The sequence below is a fragment of the Argentina silus genome, assembly GCF_951799395.1.
Source record: "Argentina silus genome assembly, chromosome: 3".
In the NCBI taxonomy this organism is placed as follows: Eukaryota; Metazoa; Chordata; class Actinopteri; order Argentiniformes; family Argentinidae; genus Argentina; species Argentina silus.
This window is the reverse complement of record NC_139657.1, coordinates 25,964,360-25,976,377: the sequence shown is the minus strand read 5'-3', so window position 1 is coordinate 25,976,377 and position 12,018 is coordinate 25,964,360. Positions and strand designations below refer to the sequence as shown.

General features: G+C 42.6%; 1 protein-coding gene across 6 annotated transcripts; it reads right to left on the bottom strand.

Annotated features, from left to right (window-relative positions):
• Nucleotides 1-3,390: 3,390 nt before the first annotated feature.
• Nucleotides 3,391-11,791, bottom strand: lsm14aa (LSM14A mRNA processing body assembly factor a). 6 transcript variants are annotated; one of them, XM_083667211.1, is made up of 11 exons: nt 11,513-11,791; nt 9,203-9,366; nt 8,888-9,080; nt 8,310-8,429; nt 6,998-7,351; nt 6,675-6,755; nt 5,842-6,021; nt 5,487-5,664; nt 5,293-5,331; nt 4,806-5,046; nt 3,391-3,789 (listed from the first exon to the last, which is right to left on the bottom strand). In XM_083667211.1, the coding sequence occupies exons 1-11, from the start codon at nt 11,631-11,633 to the stop codon at nt 3,766-3,768; spliced, it is 1,695 nt and encodes a 564-aa protein (XP_083523337.1). In that variant the 5' UTR covers nt 11,634-11,791; the 3' UTR covers nt 3,391-3,765. The 6 variants fall into 6 exon arrangements, with proteins under 6 accessions (XP_083523337.1, XP_083523338.1, XP_083523339.1 ...); XM_083667212.1 differs by having other exon boundaries at nt 3,391-3,786; XM_083667213.1 differs by lacking the exon at nt 6,675-6,755.
• Nucleotides 11,792-12,018: the final 227 nt, after the last annotated feature.

Here is a 12,018-nt window from a genome sequence, read left to right as displayed (position 1 = left end):
AAACACGTGGAATGTTAGTAAACAAATTAAAACACATCCACAGACGTAATTTGATCCGCAAATGCGGATTCAACAGTTCTAAGTGTCGTATCGAAATTATTGGGACACCTACACAAAGCAATGCTTTTATTTATAACTTTGGATAGATGTTTGTCACTGCTTTCGTTTTCTTATTCACACATTGACATTTGTTTGCAAATGTAAGAGCATGTATTCACACATCTTTAGCCATATTTATGAATCATTTTGCATTTAATAAAATAATGGTTTACAAATCAAGGTGTGGACAGTATATTATATTTGTGCTTAGTGTTTTTTGTTTACAAATCATGGTACACATTTGTGAGTTGTACTCTATTTATTTACAATTTCGGCAGTAATCGATCTCCATAGACATCATGCTGGGTTTAGAGACAAACATGTGGCTGTGCCTCCAGAGACTGTTTGGGTTACTTTTCCAAAGAAAAAAACATAACCTTGGTCTGTATATTGATGCTTGAACTACTATGAAGAGATACATTTCAGTATGTTATCACAATCACAATCTTTGTTTTGTGTCATGACTTAGTGGCTTCTGACAGACATGACCATCATGCAGTGTTCAACGCCTAAACTCAACATGGCATCTCTTTAAACTAGGCACAAGATTCCCACCTTACTGTACCACACCAACTATGACAGAGACCAAGATACGTGTCAGTTTCGACATCCTCCCCATCTAATTGATCCCCAGATAAACACATTTTCATTAACAACATTTTCAAATCAACAAATTCTGCATGTCTCTGGAAGGTGCCAAATTAGTTTAAGCAATTTCTGGAAGGAACTCTACGGGGGACATGCATGGCAAATTGAGGGGGGGGGAAAAAAATAAAGAAAAAGGCACAGGGTTTGAACGCTGAGCCACCTTTCTCAATTTGATCAGGCCAAAAGAAGATTTGTTGCTTGATTATTTATTTATTTTTCAAATCACATGAGGTTTTCAAAAGGTTAATGTGGGACAAAATCTAACCCTTTGTACTTCGGTGCCTTAATGCTAAAGAACAACTACTTCGTAATGGAAATCAACAAGACCTTTGAACAACTAAACTCAAGTTGAAATGCATTCATGCTGACGTTTCCATACCTAACCTCTAGTTAACCACTTGTATTTTCAAATCAGGGAGCACCAAGTCAAAAAGCACTGTGCATAACAGCTTTAGCTTATACTTACAGTGAACATCAAAGTTATAACCCTAACCCATAATTCACCATTAACTAACTAACTTCTGGTAGTTAGTTTCAAAGTCTCATCTAGTTATTCGCTGGCATTAAGGCACAAGACAGTGTAATCCTGTGAATTTCCTGAGGACATTTAAGTACTGTCAAGGTAGTTTTGCACGGTCATCCCTTCATTTTTTCCACAACATTTGGGGATGTTTTTTTCTGGAGCCAAAGTCATATGAATACATCTGTAAAATATACATTAAAGAACAATATTCCAGGAATAAAACATGATGCTAGACTCTAGTTTTCAAGGCCTGTTCACACAGGGGGAGTCAGGTACCATGAGAAGATTACCAAGCCATCGGCTTCGACAGCAGAACTGGAATACAATTTCAGGACTTTCAGATGAACAGAAGACACCAGTTTATAAACCAACTTTAAATTGTAAAAGTGCAACTGTGTACATTTCCTGCAAGATCCAAACCCCCCCCCAAGTTATTCTTGCCCTCTTCATATTTAAGTACATTTAAGTTTTGATTTGTGTGGCATTTTGTAATTTTTTGACAGATCTTTGATTTCATTATCACCGTCGTTAGAGACAAGTGTCACAAATATGATGTTGTGAATTTCAAGTCAATCGCACTTGCGGTTGATGAGATTTGAAAACTCTTTTCACAAAATCGTGAATTGTGAGTTCTGTGTATTTGGTAATTGTTTTACGGATGGCTACCAAAGTTGGTACAGGTCTTCAGAGTGATGTAGTCAATGCCCATGTCAACTGTCATGTGAATTCAACAAAGTGACCTGGATTGAGTGTTTGAACATGGAAATGAAATAATCATTTTGATTTGTGTGCCGTTGTAATTATCTTTTACGGATTGTGATTTCATTATCATCGTTGTTAGAGACAAGTGCCGTGAACTTAATGTTGTGAATTTCAAGTCGATCAGACTTGTGGTTCATGAGAAGATTTTAAAGTTTTTCACAAATTCTATAAAAGACAGAAGTTATGGGTCCTAGAGGCAAATGTAGTCCTTGTGAGGAAGGGGACCAGTATACCAACTTTCATAACTCTAAATCAAACATGGGGGCGGAGCCTTATACCTTGCTTATCTTTGCTTATTACCACGCCACCTATTGGCCAATGGGTGCCATTTATGGTTTTGGAGGAGTGGTGGACATGGACTTTCATATTGCCAAAACTGAACATTTTAAAATGTTTCACATTTTTCAGAAAAAGTGGCCAACAAAGAATAATAAGAACTCCAACAATTACAATAGGGCTTCAGCTCTTCGTACTTGAACCCCTAATAATTATTCTAATCTTCTACTTTATCTTTGAGTAACTATAATGACAACACTTAGCTTCAACCACCATGCAGAGCTCAGCACGATAGCTCAAGAATTGAGTAATACGTTGGTAGAAGAAATGAAACATGGTCACCTTGTGTTTAAAAGAATGGAGCGTCAAAGACGCTAAAAATAGCTTGGTAGAAATTACTGAATGAATTAAATAACATGAAAGTTAATGCCTGGCAAAAATATAAATAAAATCTTGGAAAGCTTCCTAGTAATCTTTGAATGGCCCATTTGCCAGAAAGCAAACATAGATAGTGGCCTGCTTTAGCTAGCTCTTTTGTGGCTGCCTATGTGGATGACAGTAGCGATATAACTGTAGCGAATAGCAGCATCTCAAACTCTAGTCACCTTGGGTACAGGGCGTTAATATGATAAATGACAAACGAAACTGAGCACTGACCCAACCTGCCCTATACCTAGTTATGTATCAGGAGTTTAACTATATCACAAAACCAGAAGAGTACAAGTGTTGACATCTAGCACTATCATCCATACACTACAGTGTAGAATGTGATGGCTAACACAGATGAATCCTTGTTGATCTGAAACCCTCATTAACAGAAGATAAGGCCTAAGAAATAAACATCTAAAGTGAAACTTTGAAGTAAATGCAATAGAATATTAGACAAAAGTTTGAAAAAAAACCACAAGCACTGCCATTTGAGAGGTGGGATAGCTAGCTGGTTGGCCAGGAACAGGTATGGTATGTGTAGTAGAAAAATACACAGTAGAAAGCTGTGGCTGAGACCCCACTGGCTATTTTGGTGCTGAAGTTACATAACATATCCCAAAAATAAAGCTATGTCAGTGATCATCACAGTAGGAGGGCTCACATATACAACCCTCTACACCCAACAGAACATTATCAAATACAAGTTTAGGAAGGGGGGGAAAAACCCATTGCTGAAAAAAAAAAAAAAAAAAAAAAAAAAATACTGACATCCCTCTGAAATATGATATTTATACACAATTTCAGCCACCTGGAAATAGTTAAAGAGATCTTGACATTTTTTGACGGATTGCATCATTTCCATTGTTAAAAGAGATGGAAAATAAGTTGCATTCAAGCAGTCTACCCCAGTGCTGGTGACAAATATACAGCTAGTACACAATCTTCATTCTTTTAGTCAAAAGTAGCAACCAAAACTAGTTTATAAGGTGAGGAGTAGCACCTCTCTGTGGAACCGTCCTTCAGCTGTACTACGCGGCCACTTTGTTATCCTTCTGGAATAAAGGCAGAGAAGGTGACACTTACAAAGTAGAAATGTAGACAATCAATCCTTATAGAACATAGGGGAACACTTTACACTACGTTGCCCTTAAATGCATGACGCTACATGGTAATAACTGTGGTATCGACATTGTAATTACATAGTAGTTACTATGTATGTGCAGTCTAGCAGTATGGGTTATTACACAAGAGGAATGCACTCGGATATTGGGCGTCACCTTTGACCATTTTAACATGAATGGAGTTATACTGTTATCCATTGACAGGGAGAGTGTTTTGACATAGAATAGGCCAATCGTTTATCCATTAGTGTAATAATTGATAAATAATAATTAATAAATAATTGACCACTAGATTGTAATTACATAGCAGTTACATAGGAGTTATTACGCAAGTACAATGTTGATACCAGTTTACATACATTTTAAGGACAACTTAATGTAAAGTGTTACCTCAAGAGAATTGTATACTATCTTGGAACAGTTCAACAACAAATCAGCTTTATTCCACTGTCCGGCACATGCCTTTGTAAGTGGAAGTACATGTTTTCTTCGACTGAGGTTCATATGATGTGTACTAAGTGCTTTAAAAATACCCTCCCTTGGGGGCTGGTGGCTTGCTAGTCCCCGAAATAAGGAGATTATAACAATGATAGCCTTTTTGAAGTTCTACCTTATTTTTGACATACCGGTCTGTTCATCCAGACAGTTTTTAAATCAAATAGGCAGTGATTGAGCCATGTAAAGCTTTTCCTAGCAAGGCTAGTGGAGGCGGTTAGGATCAGGTAGAGCATAACTAATCCCTACCGTTCTACTAGTATTGCAAAAAATGCTAACCAGGAGATGCTGTGTTGCTAAATTTGAGCCAAAAATGTAAGGTAACCACTGTAGCTTGTCTATCCTTGGTTTAGCGTCTTTAAAGGACAGATTGAAATCAAGTATTATCTGCAATATGTAGATTTTCACCATTATGTAATATTATTAAGATATGACTTAAACATATACATTACCCTGTACTCAAATTCTGAGAACTCCCGGCCTCCCTGGCTTCCTCTGTTGTACCCTCCCCTGTAACCACCTCCTCCGTGGGGCGGGCCGAAGGATCCTCGGCTGGCCGAACGTCCCCTACCTCCACGGAAGCCCATGCCGCCGCGGCCGCGGTATCCCCCGCGGCCCCGGTTCTGGCGAAGAGGGATGCCGAACGTCTCGGCGTTCATCCGTCTCTCCTCGGCCCAGGTCTGCCTCCTCTCCCTCCAGAACCAAAAAAACCAACATACTCAGCAGTGGCAAAAGGTGACATGTCAGAGTAAAAGCCAAGTATTGGAATTTGTTTTATGCAAGTGTAATACTTTGCACGCACAATATTTTCAGTAAGTATGTAATGCTCTCGATGATGCCTTGTACATTGCCCCAGTGGAGATTAGCCCAATCCAGTGTTGTTGTATAGTAATTGCTAGATTGAGAGAATAGATCCAGATAGAAGATGAAGAGACCCACCGTGGGAAACCTGAACCTCCAGATCTTTCCGCAGCTTTCCTGGAAAATAGAACAGAAAGTTGATATGATCGTGTACTGGGCATGCCTGAAGTAACACACCATTTTACTGTCTCAACCTATATACAAGACAGATGGATGAAGAGGTGGTCAATATTCAGAAACATTTGGACAGTGATTGAGACGGCGAGCTGTACCTTGTATCATCACAAGAGATGTTGTCAAAGAACGACTTGGACTTGTCATAATAAACGTTGGGTGCAACCTCGCCCTCTTCTTTGACCTCTTCATTGCCCTCACTGTTCTGGGTCTCCACCCCAGAGTCGCCCTTATCCTCTCCGTTCACCGCCTTCTCTGGCTTCTCCGTCTTGTCATCTGAAAAAGAAATGTCATTTAACGACATTTTGAAGCTTTTTCACAATGGGGCATTACATTGTTACGGACTGTGCTAAAACCTACAAAATCAATCTTTTCATACTCGCATATTGTCTTTTTTTCCGAGGGGTTCAAATGTGGAATGAGGACCTGATTCAGTCTCCAGGTCTCAAATACCTTTCAGTTTGAGCTTGCTCTGGAACTCCCTGTCGATCTCCTCTTTGTTGAACTGGGCGTTGGCGCTCTCGAAGTCAAAGTCTTTCTCAAACTTCATGGGTCCGTCTCGGCGCACGTTGAAGCGGCCCCTGCCGCGGTGTCCTCCCCCGCGCCCGCGCCGGGCTGGCGGAGGGCCGCCAGCTGGGAGAGAGACAAGAGAGAGGGTTACAAACAACAAGATACAGTGAACTATTGCTGCAACAAAACAAATGTTCAAACCCAAAATACAGGTGATGCAAATCATCACGAAAAAACTGGCCATTATAATCAAAACTATAAGAATATTTGAATAAAGAAGCTAAATAGTTGCCAGAATTCCACAATCAATAGGCTAGAACACATCCAACAGCCATCTGAGACAATTGAACAGAATATTACCGGCCAAACAACATATTATTAACTTCGCAGATTTACATTGCACAAATTACCATAAAGCATGGAGCATATCTGTGATCACACAACACACTGCAAACACACACCACCACAACAGAAGACAGAATGCCATCAGAAAATTGAGGAAAGTAGAGCACATCCTGGACATGGCATATTGTCTCCAAATATATGGAATTACATTACATAAGGAGTTCTCACATTAAACCACAACTTGGTGACAACATGTCAATCTGCACAGGTGGCAATGAAAACACTCAAGCAATAGGCAGCTAGGTAACCTAAAACACAAGAGGTCGAGTTGTTGTGGCTTAAAGATATGAGTATGGGCTTGACAGGCATGCAGTCTGAATGAGCATGGAGCTGAGATTTGAGGTGATGGTTTAGAGCAAAGGTGGTAAAACCTGTGGGCCGTTTAGTGGCATCCCTGCCTTCACCCCGGGCCTGTTCAGACTCTGGTCTGGGGACTTTCTGGGCATCAGTGCCTGGAACGGTACAGTCCTTAAGTTTTCATACAGCTCCAATCAATCTTAAGAGATTAGCCCTACACCATTAACAAGACATGGCTCTCCTACCTTTATGTAAAAGGCACAAAATTGTTTAAAATGTAGAACATCTGGAACAAAAATGTTAGAATCTAACTAAATGTTTTTTTTTTTTTTTCTCCTTCTAATATGCTAGGCTTGCAGAAGACAAAAGACACATTAACTGGCTGAGGCGGTCTCACCTGTGGTGCTAAAGATAGAGTGGATAAGCCCTGCTGTGGTAGCCCTATCTACAGCGGTGTGAGAGACACTGGCGTTGCGGGGGGCAGGCCAGGCCTGGCTGCTGCGGCCCCCGCTGACAGTCTCACCCCTCCTTGGATCCGGACCGTCCTGGTGCTGGTGGTGGGTCTTCTGGCTGGTGTGGCCGGCGACGGTGGCGGCGGAGGGGGGGGCCGTGCGTCCTGGAGCGGGGCTCCTGCGGCCCAGGCCTGGTGCCGGGGCGGTGGAGGCGGAGGAGGGGGCTGACGGGGCGGCCTGCAGCACCTGCTCCAGGGCCGGGCTCTTCCTCAGGGGGTCCAGCGGGGGGCTGGTGCGACCTGGGGGGAACAGAGGGGTTGGAGTTACACCCCACCACCATCCAACACAGAAAGACTCCACATGGGCCACCCATTACAGTCAGATTTAATTCTCTGTTTGAACTAGTGGAAACACTAAAGCCACGGAATGAAATACACAAATATGCCCCAAGGAACCAATTCAATAGGTGTATACATGCAGGTTTATTTCTTGTGACAAGCATGCAGTTTGATTTTTGCAGAAGTAATGGTGCATTAGGTTACTCCCCAATAAAGGCTTAAACATGACCCACATTGCAGAACTCCAATGCAAGTACTTTTTGGTTGTGTGACTTTCGTGAAATAGCGTCAGTCAAGAGTCAGTGGTGAGGAATTTCACAGTGCCTGACACCTGATTATAGATAGTCGCAAAAATCTGTTGATGTTGAATTATTGTCTTCTGTTGGACAGTGCTTATCGAGTAGAATGCACACCCTTTAACTGTGCTTCAATGTGGAATAAAACTTCCGCCAACAGTCAAACAATATGGCCATTCAAATATTGGTCATCTTATTACTATTTTATATCAATACTGGGGCAGTCCTAATTTTAATATGCTAAATGGGGCAGTGAGCTCAATTAAGTGATGTTTTGTCCTAAATAACTGAAGAAAAGAAAACAGAAGCACCACTCTCTTGGATTGCACTCGCCCTTCCCAAACCATGCAAATGTAATAAAACAAATACATTCATCCCTTTCAAGTTGTTCTGACCCGGTGCTCTGCAGCTGGCAATGACCATACGTGGTGAATGACATTCTCTACACTCCTCAACACGGGGGTTCCCTTCTTCCTGAAGCTGCACTACAATCCTGAATGAGACCCATTTCATTCCTCTCAACAGGTAACAAGTTAAAGTGAGTATTTGAGTTCCCCCCCGGGTTGGTGAGTAGCAGTCAAACAGATCAGTGATGTTTTGTCCACATTCTGTGGTTCTGTTACCTTCGGATACAAGGGTACCCAGAGAGGGCAAGTCAGTGGGGAGAGCAGAGCCAACTGAACTGCTCTGAGACTGGGGTGCGGCTGAGCGTGTGTCGCTCCCAAATGAGGGCACTGATCTTCCTGTATGGAGAGGAACAGCAGGCAGAGGAGAAATGAGGGCAATGACAAAGGATGAGCTTTCACTGGCCTCATTTAAATGAGATCCTGCTCTGTCTTAGACCTTCAGTGGCATCATTGCACTGACCGGGATCGACCCAGTGTGTGATTTTGATCGTTCTTGAATACACGTGTCGGGGGGAGTAAAGTGGCCATCTTCAGGCATGTTGAGGCCCACGGTCCAATGCTCCCCCCCTGACCCTTGGGGCATGCCCAAACTGAACGCTCGGCCACACGGCTGCCCTGACCCTTGGAAAGCATGCAGGATTATCCCTTCATGACACTGTGCACCAGATCACTGACTTAAAGCTCCAGCTTCCTACTTTTAGTGCACCACCGGAGGTAAAGTATAACAAGACACGGACCATTTAAATCGAATAGCAGTTGTAAACACACGTGTCATTAACCTAACCCTTTCTCACCATAGGCAGGCCCCGCGTGGCTCTTACCAACACCAACGGCACCAAACTGCGGGGAGACCAGTGGGCTGGTGTTGAACTGGCTGTAGGCAGGCACCGGGGCGCGGTTGAACAGGCCGTAAGAGGCGACCGACTGGAACGGTGCGGCAGCGGCGGCCGCGGCAGCGGGAGGCGGAGGGGCCGAGCACATGGACGACTGAGGGGAAAAGAGGCGATACGGCCCAAAGATCAACATTTACCGACTGTCTTGCTTCCTATATCGGAAAAGGCACCACAAAACATGGCATATTCAGGAGGACATTAAAGAGACTGTCGTACCTGAACGATGGCAGGGTCCTGAGGGAGATTGCATGTCGGTTTGGGGGGCTCGCACACAGTCAGGTCCTTGATGTCACTGCCTCGGAAGATGATGTACTCAAAGATTTCATCTCTAGGGGGGATGGGCCTGTCGGTGGGACGATCCTCCGTGCCAAAAGAGCGAACTGAGGAAGAAAGCAGCTTTGTTAGCATGACTGGGACAAGGCATATGAGGTAGCTGCTGTGGTGTTTATTTAAATGCAACTACACATATTCCACATCAAGGACTTTGTAAAATCTGGGTGCATTAATGTGTTGGTCAGGGAGAGGAGAAGTTGCTGTGGCGTATATGAAGATAGCTGGATAGCATCCTCCTCTATGCCTCCTATGGACAGATAGTCTGAGACTTGGTCTTGCATCGAAATAAAAATGACCCCGCCAAGACAGTTCGTGATAAAATCCTTCTTTCACTGACTGATGGTTTGTCACACGGTTGCCCACTTTGACGGGCATCAAGCTAGCGAAATATGTCTTGCAAAAAGCAAATAAACACACTTTTCAACTACTTGGGGGGTATACTATGGAGTGAGTTAAGGGAGTTAGTGAGCTAACTTTAGCTCCAACTAAGGATTTGGTCAAAGTTAGCTTGCTAACCCCCTTTACTTGCTATTAAGAATTTTGGCAAAGGTGTCAAAGGGGACAACCACCCGACAAACCATCAGTCAGTGAAATAAGGACTTATTGGTTGCTTCAGCAAGCCCAACTATTGTTCTTGCCCATACTTCTTATTCTCTTTCTTACGATTTTTTCCACTGCTACTCCTCGTACAGCTTTTAAGCAATTCACACCAATCCAACTTTAAACATGCAGAGACCTTGTATTGAACTTTTTGTAACTCAAAAACTCCTATATTTTAACATGGTGGAATGTTGATTTAGGCCAAAATTCTGAGGCCCCATTGTTACTGCAACCGCTATAGAACTTTCAGAACTCTTGAATAAAAACAGGAGAACAGCAGATTCTTAGAATGATTATACAACAATGCACTCTCTTTGCTCCCAGTTCTACCCCACTGAAACCACTCAACCAATTAACCAACCAAAGCTACCACTCAACCAACTCCACTGAACTACCCGACTCATCCTATCCATCCATCTATGACCTTCTAACATACTATATATCAAACCTATCTAACCTTTCAACTATATTTGAAATAATCACCTTTCACCTGTCACTAGTGCTTCACTCAGTATAGCCCATACTGATTAACCTCTTCATTTTATTGATCCATCATCCTCTCTTTCATCTATCCATTCATCCATCCCACCAACCAAACAATCGTTAACTTGATCCGCTACCATAAGACACTCACTTTCTTTCAACTAACCAGCAAATCTATCTATCGTCCAAACCATCTTCAAAACTTTTCCACTAACCAAAATAAGACTTTGCAAGTGTTTGCCCACGAAGTTTCTTCTGGAACTTCTTTTTCTAATTACAAACTATTTTGGCGGGGTCATTTTTTATTTCACTACATGGCAAAGTCTCCAACTGTTTATAAGGTTGCATAGAAGAGGATACTATCCGGCTAGTAGTATGAAGATTGTTGCCAAGCCGCTTAGCTACTTACTTATCAGGTGCAATTTTGCTAGTTGGCCAGGTAAAATACATCGACCGGCTGAAGCATCAGCCCTGTCAACTAAACAGCTGGCTAAATCAGCCTGCCGGCACCAGTTTACCTGATCACAGTGACCAGTCTGTAACGCAGTCTGAAGCAAGCAATCAACGGGATTCAGACACTAGCTTACTTAGCTGGGTACACTTAGTTAGGCAAAATATGACAGTTAGCTAGCACATGATGACAACCATTGGGTTAACTTGGCCAGCTACGTCGAAAACTAGCGAGTTATCATCCAAGTTTTAAGCTTACTATGACAACCAGACGGGTCAGTCCAATTCAATTGCTAAAATGGAACGTTCCAGTTGTACAATGTTATGCACATAACTAGATTTCGTATAAATACATAACTTATATTTCCTATTCGAGGCCTCTGTCAGCCAGGTGTGATTACAGTTACATTTGCCGAATACGACACCACATCATTGATATCATAGTCCGTTCATTGGAACGTTCTCGTTCCAGGGTTTAGTCATACCCCGGCCAGACAGCAAAGGTAGCTAAGACAGCTAGCTAACTATAACCGTCCAGCAGCTCTGGTGTAACAGTGTAATGAAATTGTATTTACTTAGTGGGATCTATGTGAGCTAGAGTTGTAGGTTGTTACACAAATGTAGCAGCCAAATTCTCAATGTAGCAATAATTTTCATCACCTTTCGCAAGTGCGACAGTCGAATTTTCTGTATCAATAGTGTACAGGATCCCCTCGTAACGAATCTCGGCCTTCGAAATCAGGCTGATTTTGCTCCCGATATAGGGGGTTCCTCCACTCATTGTGTCTTCCCCGGACTCTGTGGTCTTAAAAGGCAACAAACTCAACCTTCTTCCCTCACTGCTATGTGTTCACTTGAAGAATATGCTCTCAGATTTTCTCTGTTTTGTGCCTCTCTGACTTGCTATTCTTGGTTACCACTACAATATGGCTACCTCATTTTCCCATCGTCGTTCTTAACGCGGGGGTTAACGGGAAATCAACATATCGCGCGTTTTCACCATCGTTCCGATTCGACTTGGCTAAATAGAAGCAGAGAGGATAGAAGCAGAGTATAGAAAACTTTAGGGATAGTGAGCTGAAGAATATGTTTAGCTAGCCAAATCAGCTCATAACTACATAGCTATGTAGTATGCCTTAACGACTTTATTCATGCGAGCTGCCACA

Coding starts and splice junctions, on each gene's coding strand:
- lsm14aa (XM_083667211.1), bottom strand. CDS start 11,633: ATGAGTGGAGGAACCCCCTATATCGGGAGCAAAATCAGCCTGATTTCG. Junction 8,430..8,887: donor CCACGCGGGGCCTGCCTATG/GTGAGAAAGGGT, acceptor CTCTCCATACAG/GAAGATCAGTGCCCTCATTT. Junction 6,756..6,997: donor CTCTATCTTTAGCACCACAG/GTGAGACCGCCT, acceptor GTACCGTTCCAG/GCACTGATGCCCAGAAAGTC.